The sequence below is a fragment of the Pygocentrus nattereri genome, chromosome 17, assembly GCF_015220715.1.
Source record: "Pygocentrus nattereri isolate fPygNat1 chromosome 17, fPygNat1.pri, whole genome shotgun sequence".
In the NCBI taxonomy this organism is placed as follows: Eukaryota; Metazoa; Chordata; class Actinopteri; order Characiformes; family Serrasalmidae; genus Pygocentrus; species Pygocentrus nattereri.
The window spans coordinates 22,125,747-22,135,245 of record NC_051227.1 but is presented as its reverse complement, the minus strand read 5'-3'; the positions used below and the strand labels follow the sequence as shown (position 1 = coordinate 22,135,245).

General features: G+C 39.0%; 1 protein-coding gene across 6 annotated transcripts in view; it reads right to left on the bottom strand.

Annotated features, from left to right (window-relative positions):
- Positions 1-275: 275 nt before the first annotated feature.
- Positions 276-9,499, bottom strand: part of stard13b (StAR-related lipid transfer (START) domain containing 13b) — a 133,005-nt gene continuing 123,781 nt past the window's right edge. For all 6 annotated transcript variants that reach the window (XM_017708618.2, XM_017708619.2, XM_037546783.1 and 3 more), the window contains 9 exons: positions 8,483-8,653; positions 8,103-8,262; positions 7,693-7,891; positions 5,498-5,711; positions 5,148-5,262; positions 3,739-3,978; positions 3,075-3,292; positions 1,898-2,071; positions 276-1,126 (listed from right to left, as the gene is read on the bottom strand). In XM_017708618.2, coding sequence (XP_017564107.1) covers positions 1,009-1,126; positions 1,898-2,071; positions 3,075-3,292; positions 3,739-3,978; positions 5,148-5,262; positions 5,498-5,711; positions 7,693-7,891; positions 8,103-8,262; positions 8,483-8,653 — 1,609 coding nt within the window. In that variant the 3' untranslated portion in view covers positions 276-1,008. The remainder of the gene's footprint in view (positions 1,127-1,897; positions 2,072-3,074; positions 3,293-3,738; positions 3,979-5,147; positions 5,263-5,497; positions 5,712-7,692; positions 7,892-8,102; positions 8,263-8,482; positions 8,654-9,499) is intronic.

Here is a 9,499-nt window from a genome sequence, read left to right as displayed (position 1 = left end):
TCCCGGTCTTATTGGTGTCATCAACGCTCTTGTGACTCAGTGCTTCACATTATGAATGTGAATTGGGCCTACTGCAGTATAGCATGGTGTGATTTCTGAGCCTCGCTGAGCCTCCCTGTGTTCTCTACAGGAATAGTGTCCTATTTATAAAGCATTTGCCTCCAGCAGATCTATTGCACCTCGAGAAGAAAGCAAAGGAGAGAGAAAATTATGATAGAGAAGAAATACAGGACACAACCCTGCAGGCCAATGAACACAACAATGGACACTTTGGATTAGTAATAATTAATTTATATATAGTTTATTAAAAAAGACATCGTCTCTGACTCCTGTCCTCTATGTAATCCAGTACTACAAGAGCAGGTCTGAGAAAATCAAACCCAAGTCATTTTTTCATCCTTAACATTAAAATAAAATAATATTACATCCATTCTTGGACAAACACTGAATCATCAACACAGAGAAGGCAAAGTAAAACCAGCTTACATCTGAGTAACATTTTGTACCATAGAAATCAAACTGATACCAGTGCAAAAGAGATATCAATACGAAGGCGAAATGCTTGAACTGAGCCTTTCGGTAATGCACACTCTATACAGGTTCACTTGTCTGTATGCACACATATGGTCGTGTACAGAGACACACATACATACTCACACGCAAGCACACACGCAATACAAGCGCACACATATGTGGTTGTGCAGCACGTACCCTCAATTATAGCTTTATCTTTGAATTTAATAACATACATGCTTCCCAGAAGCATTTAAGAGCTTAGATGTTGTATACATTGTATAAGATTATGTGCTCAGCAAATAGGTACAAATATAATTAATTATTATACAAATAATGATAATTACAATAATATAACTTTACAAATGAACATCAACAACACAAAGGTACATTGGCAGGCTGCAGAATATCCTCTTCGGGTTCTTCCCGACATCATCTGAAGAGTCACAGTATTGGTGGAGGGTGTCCAGAGGGTCCTGTAGGGGACGGCGGGGCTCAGATTTTGGTCTCTGGGCCCTCGGCATGGATCGGCTGAAAGGAGTTGCGGATACGGGCGGCTTCTGCGGCACAAAGGTGACCAAACGCCTTGTTGTACCACTCTGGAGTTCTCCCTCTGTACATTGAAAGGAAATGTGAGAATTTGTTTAAGCTGCTTTATTATTTTATTATTAATCTTATGACATCAGTAACTACTATAGCATTTAGTAACTGTGAAACTTAATAAGTAAGCTGTGATGTACACGTTTAACAAAATTCAGTGTTGATTTTTCAACAATATCAAATATATATATATATATATATATATATATATATATATATATATATATATATATAATATAAATTAAGTTTTCCCTAAAACATACTTTTTAAAAAATACATCCAGAGAAACATCCTGGGTGTAGTAAAGCAAAACAGTCCCAGTCCCAGTCCCATCAGTACATATAAGACGATTCATCTAGGTTCCCTGGTCGTTTTGGATAATAAATAAAATTTTCTCTATTAGCATTGGTTCCTAACTTGTCCTTGCTGAGTCAGAAGGTTTCTCTGCAATGAACCATTTCACATCACACCACTCTGAATGACTTTGTTTACATCTTAGTGACTGAATTATGCAGAAATGGTGAATCAGTAGAATTCTCCTTTAACCTGCTACAGGTTAAGGAGAAGGTTCAGGGATGCAGTTGGAGGGGTTCAGCTAAAAGTTTTGGTTTAAAAGGCCTTTTCTTGTTCGATGCTGCTCTAAATGAGCCGTTCAATAAAACTTGTGAAGAGCATGTAAGTACGTTGCAGTAATTAATATAAATTAATTAAGCATTATCAATGAGCAATGAATTTGATTTGGGCAGAAATGAGGAATGCTGAGCATGTAAGTTTGTACACTCACTTGAGGTCCACTCTGCAGATGTGTGTAAGTCGTGACTTTCCTGAGCCGCAGGGCTCCAGCAGGTAGTTAGACTCCAGCACAATCCCCCTGACCCCACCTAAGAGCGGACAGTCATGCTCTATGGAGACGGACACGAGAGAGCATGCGCCCCGAGGTAAATCCGTCCTCCATGACCTGAAAACAAACAGAGCATTCATGAACAAACAGCCGTCCTGCAGATTTGAAATAATAATCTGGAAAATCTCATTTATATCATTAAATATTTTCTCTTAATCAGCTGGTGTATTAATGTGGCTTCTTTAATTCTGCATTGGGGGGCATGTTCCAAGGTCCCTATGCTCCCAGGGCTCCCTACTCCCTACTCTCCAATTATCCTAAGTTTCCAGGGTCCTATATTACCAGGGCTACACATTCCTATATTTCTTTACAGTAAACATCAAACCTCTATATGATATAATAAGGAGACGTATGAAATGGTCCTTACGCTCATGGCTAGGGTGCAAGGGTCACAAGAAGTCACACAAAGGAACAACAAGGAGCAGACATTTTAACAGGGATGCATTTGATCTTGGCTAGGCTAGCCTTAGTTACCTAGCTAAGCAAACTTTGTAATGCAAACGATTTTTTTACTATAGGAACATGAGGCAGCTCGCTATAAATTTCAATGAGCAAGTAAAAGCTGAGGCTAACATAGCTAAAGAAACGCCACACACTGGCATCAAGCAAAATGCATGCCCGGTCATCACACACTTGAGTTGTTAAGAAATCTCAAATATATTTGCTTATGTGGTTTCTACCACTGTGTGATGTAGTGACATCTATTAAATTGGACAAAAGTACACTAAATACATTGAAACATTAGCTGTGGCCATCTTAAAGCCTGAATTTCATACATTTTTGTTTGAGGTTAGTATCTGATGACGTGGTCATGCAGTTTGCACAGTGCTAAGTTTAGGTTTTCATTAGGCCTACTTGTTAGCTCCATTAGTACTGTAGCTTCAGTACAAAACTGAAGACACATAAGACAATAAATGAGTCTTAGCTGATTTACTTCATTTAGGGTAAAGGAAAAAAATTGTGTTAATATGATGCTTTTTGTTTCAAACTGTCGTTTTATGACGCAGTTCACTTGTTTTGAAGAAAAAATAAGCATTAGTGAGTGTAAAAGCCCACTGACCTGAGCACTATGAAGTCTCTGCTGGGGTGCGGGGGCATGCGGTTCAGAACGTACTGGAAGATCTCAGTCTGCTTATCCAGGGCTTCACACACTTTCCACTGCAGCAGGTCCACGTCCCACAGGTGGCGCTCTCGCAGCACACGGTTCAGCACCACTGAAGGAGGAGCCTCCACCTCCACGGAAACCCGCCAGCGGCGCAGTGGGTTCCCATCCCCGACCTGCAGGATATTAGATTGCACATATAAGCCTTCTGCTACACTAAGTAACAGTTTTAATGTGTATTTTGAACTTACCCGTTATTATCTGATTTATAAGAAGTGGATATTCCTCCAATGTGGTGCTTTTTTTAAATGTGTTTTTTAATGTTCATTTGCTTCACTGTCAAAATATGCATACAAAGTGCCTTCCAGACTGAATTTTAGTTTTTTTTTTCCTTTGAATATATATATTTTTAATTCAAGGGTAAGATTTTCATCCCATTTTCAATGTAAGATTAAGCTGATAAACAACAAATGTTTTTTAAGTGTTTTTAAATTGCTTATCAGTTGTTCTGGAGGTTTTTGTAGCTGACCAGATAAAATCTGCCTGTTACAACCATCTTATCCCTCACCACTCGAGGTTCTAGCTAACACAGCGCTAAAGATGACCGAGCCTCCAGCCTTACCTTCTTGTATGAGAGCTCGGTGTTGTCAGCACTCTGGCAGGACACCCAGCCCTTGGCTTTGTCCCTGGCCTCTTTGAACAGGCTTTGCAGCCGCGTTTCTAAGTGTGCAGGCCATGAGACTTCCTCCTCCTCCTCCTCCTGCTGCGGGTGCTGCTGCTTACACAGCTCCTCCAGCGTTGGGGCCTGCAGCTCAGCCTCAACGTACGAGTTTCTTGATTGGGTCACCATTTCATGGGGGATCTACGAAAAATACAAAGATTATACATAAATTGTCAGAAATAATATATTTAAGGTATGGTTCAGCAAATGTACACAATTATTTCCTTACCCCACATGTAGTCAGCTAGCCAAGACGTTAGGTGTGTGACTTTTGCTTATATAGTTTAATGCTGGAACTACATAGCTAAGCTAATGTAGCTAACGAGTAGTGGAAGCATTAGGATTGTGTCACATATGGACATAATACAGTGCATTTCTAAAAACAATAACAACTATTAATCTGAATTATCTGTACATTTGTCCATTTGATAGGTAACAGCATGTCATGCTATTTGCACAATGCAAATTAGTGATGATCCATTCTACAGTTGGTGCTGATTCTACTTGCTCACCAGCGATTTCATGAAAACAGGCTACAGCTAGTTAGCAATAACTGTAGACAACTTTAGATAGTTGGTGGTTTATGCTTAGACAGTCACCAAATATTAGTGACAGAAAACAGAAATTGCTTATGTATGGAATTAGAAGTGGCTTTCAGGAGAGTGAAGGCAGCACAATGATCTAACTCAAAAACAATGTCAGCTAAACTAGGCGCTTACCTTGATAGCAATTTTAACACTGGTAGTAAGAATTTAAATCGAATAATTGATTAAAATCACTGTGATAATACTTGGACTGTGATGTCCAACTTCTGCAAATTTATACACAAATATAGAAAAGGAAAGCTCCGTCTTTGCTTCTGTAACTCATTAGCAACTTCACCCTTGTAGCTCTATTGCGAAGAATAGAGCTGGGGGTTGACGCCAAAAAAGAATCGATTCCTCAGTTCCAGGCATTCGGGGATATAGAGTCAAAGAACACTGCCAGAGCTAAAACATCTACCCACCTGAACAGCTGACAGAGGAGAATCAGACACAACTTAGCCAGCTAATTTAGCCAGATTTAACTCCCCACATCTCCTTGCCAATATCAAAACAAGTAACATTGTACTCTTTTACTAAACGTCCTTCTCTATGTCTTGTTTTTTTTTTTAATCAATTTTTTAATTACAACATGGAATCGACTCTTTGAATCGCCTCCATCAATTCCCATTACTTGGAATCGGAATCAGACTCGACTCAAAATTTCTTGAATCGAACAGCCCTATTAAAGAGAGGGAGAGACAGAGACAGAAAATTCCCCAGACTCACCTCGAACAGCCGGTTACACTCTGTGATCATGTGTGCCAGGCCCTGGGTGGCAGCCAGGTTTTCATTCAGGTCCTTTTGGTCTGGCCGCCCAGTGGCATATTTCTTCTGCATGGCTCTGTAGAGGAGCAGGAGCAGGCCACACCATCTTTTAATCATCTAACCCATCATTCATCACATAGTAATACAGCTTTGCGGAGGTTTTTCTCCTCCTTTGCTCATTAAATGCATTCATTCACAACTTTAGATCCTAAAGAAAGCCAGTGCGGCATCTCTGTTGAAAAACACTGAAGCACTCATATGAAAGAAAAGCTTGCACATCATTGACCATAAGAGACCATGGGGAAGCTCACCTGGGAGAGAGGTTGTCCTTCTTCAGGATGTTGAGGTGAAACAGTGAGGGAGCCAGACACACAGCGATATTCATTGGCGTCATCTGGTTCTCCTGCACGGAGGAAGTGACATCACTGAGGAAGCAGAGCAAAGTCTGCAGCACTTCCCTGTTCTCGTCTGACATCAGCATGATGGCTGCCTGAACCGCCTGCAGGCGCTGGTCCTTAGGCACATCTGTAGGTAGAGCACAGTGGACAATCATTAAAAAATGATTAACCCTTATGTATGGGCTTCTCAGCAACCACTGCTACATACAGTATATATACACTAGTTTTTAAATGTTTGGATTCACTCTTCAAAATCATTGCTGTAATGTTATTCAATGATAACTTACACTATGTAGATTGAAACACTGTAAACCAAGCACTTTCAAGGTGTTTTAGTCAATGTTTTTGGGATCATCAAGAAGTTACTAAAGTATGAATAATATACTGTGATTATATCTTCTTCTTCTTCTTCTTTCGGCTGGTCCCTTTAGGGGTTGCCACAGCGGATCATCTGCCTCCATCTTGCCCTATCCATTTCCTCCTCTACTTTCACACCAACCATCTCCATGTCCACCTTCACTACATCCATAAACCTTCTCTGAGGTCTACCTCTTCTCCTTCTACCCGGCAGCTCCATCTCCAACATTCTTTGCCCAATATATCCACTGTTCCTGCTCAACACATGTCCAAACCATCTCAACCTGGCCTCTCTGGCTTTATCTCCAAACTGCTCCACCTTCACTGTCCCTCTGATCTGCCCATTTCTAATCTTGTCCAGCCTTGTCACTCCCAACGAAAATCTCAGCATCTTCATCTCCGCCACCTCCAGCTCAGCCTCCTGTCTTTTAGACAGAGCCACAGTCTCCAAACCATACATCATAGCAGGACGCACTACTGTCTTGTAAATATACTGTGATTATATATTCACAGAAATTACTTAATAAATTCCTGCTTGAAATATAAACACCACATTTCAAATGTAAGGCATTCTTGGCGTAACACTTATTATAAATTCATTCTTAACATTATAAAGTTCAGTCGTTACCATCATTACCAGTGATTACTAAATCACTTGCCACTCTGTTCATCAATTTGGACACATCTAACATTACTTAATTTTTTTATGTATAGCTCCCTACAAAGTAGTTGAAACTAATATTTAGTAGTTAAAATTAGTTTAACAACTAAATACCTGTCTTAATAAAGTAATTTTATACATGTACGCTCAACAATTGTAGTGAAACTACAATAACTGCAATGCTGACAATAACAAAATAATAATAAAATTCAACATTTTATTATATTTTGACATTGTGTTTGTCACTTATCTACAGATTGTTCTACAAATTACATAGTTTTTCATAGCCAAGTTTCATTATTAATTAGGTTATATCTACAACATCGAGCTCCACATGACTGAATGTTGTACAAAACTAAATCTTGTTATAAATTTTTTATAGAAATAAAATAAAAATATTAAGGTCAAAACCATTTTCTACAATTCTGGCATTTTATACTAGGTATGCATTTAAATGGTAAATCTGAAAAAAATAAAGTTCTTCCTGTTTTTAACCTGCATATACCTCTCCATCATAATTATAAACGAAAGAAATATGTTTCAGGCCAAAACTTTATATCTATCTATTGCAAAACCATGCCTCTGACATCATGCAGCGTATTCATCAGCATTTCATGTAAAAACTTCCTGTGAGGGAGTTTTTAGAGCCATTAAACTCCTGAATCACCTGGCTCCTATCACACAAACGACTCATTGGATTTCTCTAGAATGGAGCACTTTACATCAAACCACTCTGAATAATTCATGTTTAATGGGTGAATCGTTTTCAGTGAATTTTTAAAAAACTTGTGAAACCTCCTTCTGATGACATGCGTACCTTGAAGGTGGGAGGAACTTTTGAAAAGTACTGTGTTGGAGGGCTGCATGCACACACTTGCACTGTATTTTGTGTGCTTAAAATATGTAATCTGTAATAGTGAGTGAATGCAGAAAGAAGAAGAAGAAAATAAAGCTAACAATATTGCTAAGAAAATATTCAGAAGCTTTAAAACTCCTTCAAAATTTAGATTAATATCATTGCTGTTCTATGTGAAGAACACTGTGTGCCTGTTTAAATGATTGTCAGTCGTTTGAGTGTGTATGTCCTCACATTGGTAAATATGGAGGAAGGTTTCTCCCAGTTTGCTGGTGAGGAGAGGCTCAGGTAGGTCTCTGAAGAACTGTTTGACCATGTCAGCCACATCATAAGCAGACTGATCTTCATAGTTAACATCCTCTGGAGAGCTCTCGTTCATCTGCCTGAGCGCCTGGATGCGAGACTTCACCCCCGACTTGCGGAAGAGGCCCACCTGGAGATCATAATGAGAACCGGTTTGAATCAGAATAAAACAGCATGAACAGAATGACTCAGGAGTGTTGAGTGAGAATGCTCTAAATTCTGAACTTCATTTTTTAAGTGGGTTTTTGAAGTAAGAAAGTATCTTTCAATATAGGTCTGCCTATGAAGATAAGAAGCGTATAAACTACCAGAATGCTTTATCTATTGTAGCTTTGACTAACCTGGTCGAGACACTGACTCCTGAGGTAGCGGAGAGCCTGCTGGAGGCCTAGAGGTAGGGGCTGACCGAAGCGCTGCACGTGCACAATCAGAGGAACACCAAACACGTTCTTATCCTTATAGTCAGGCACCTTCATCCGCTTCATGAACTTTGGTACTGACCTGATATGCAAAAATATTGAAAAGATTTGATACATTTTCAAATATCAAGACTTCATGAGTGTTAATAACACTCATTTTGTCTCAAAAACTGAAAAAGGACTTTAAAACCACCTTAAAAAGAACATCAGCATAACATAACAAATGTTGTGACATTTAATCTCAGTGGAGAACTATTAAAAATGCACAAAAAAATGTAAAATCTCAAGAAGGTGTGCCTCACCAGGTCCAGCCATGCTTGTTGGACATTGAGTATTTCTCCATGATAGCCGTCAGTCGCAGCAAGGAGAACTTCTGCAGAAGGCTGAGTTGACCTGCGGACTGGTTGGTGATCTGGAGGGAGGCCACTGAATGGCTGAGGCGGTTGGATATTTGGAAACTGGGCCATCGCAAACTACAAACAGAACACAAATCCACTTTATTTAACTTCTAAAGACAAAATAAGTCTGAAATACAGCTATTATGATTTTTGATATGTGGTACAATGAAATGTGAGCTCCATTTCAAGGTGTGTTGGTGGTAAACACTGACCAGGCATAACAAACTGCATTCAGTGTGGATAATAATGAAATACCAAAAACACTGTCTGATCCACAAATACAAGAGCGTTTACTTTAATAGATAAAACATGAAGGCAAAGCCTAAAGTGTGCAGGGGAATAAAGTGATGCAAGTGAAGTGTAGTGCAAAGGTTTGCTTGAAAGGCAAATACTGTAAGTACAAAGTCCAACCACAAAGGGATTTTAAGTGAGCACTGAGGTAGGTGTGCATGGTATATAATAGGAAAGAGGTAAGAGTTCACAGTAAGACCACAAAACCATAGAAATCAATGCAATTACACACTTAGTTTTCTTTACAGAGGTTATTTTAGGGTATCTCTCTGAATGACCTACATACCAAAATTCCTTTTATGTTCAAATGTCCTTAAAGCAAATGATCAGGAAATAGTTAGAAAAGTGTGATGTTGACCCTTAAATGTACAGGTGCTTCTCCAACCATATATAGTACTGTGAAAAGGTCAGAGATACCCTTTTGTTTTTTTTTTGTTTTTTTTTATTTATTATTATTTCCAGCCAAATGCAGAAAAAATAAATATAATTTTAATTTATGTTTAATTACAGTTTCCATTGTTTTTGTAAGAGTTGCTTTCAGTTTTTCAAAGACTTCTGCAGGGATATTTTTCCACACCTCCAAAGTTTGACTTTATGAAGACCTGAAACAGGAGTGGAGCTTGGTTTTTT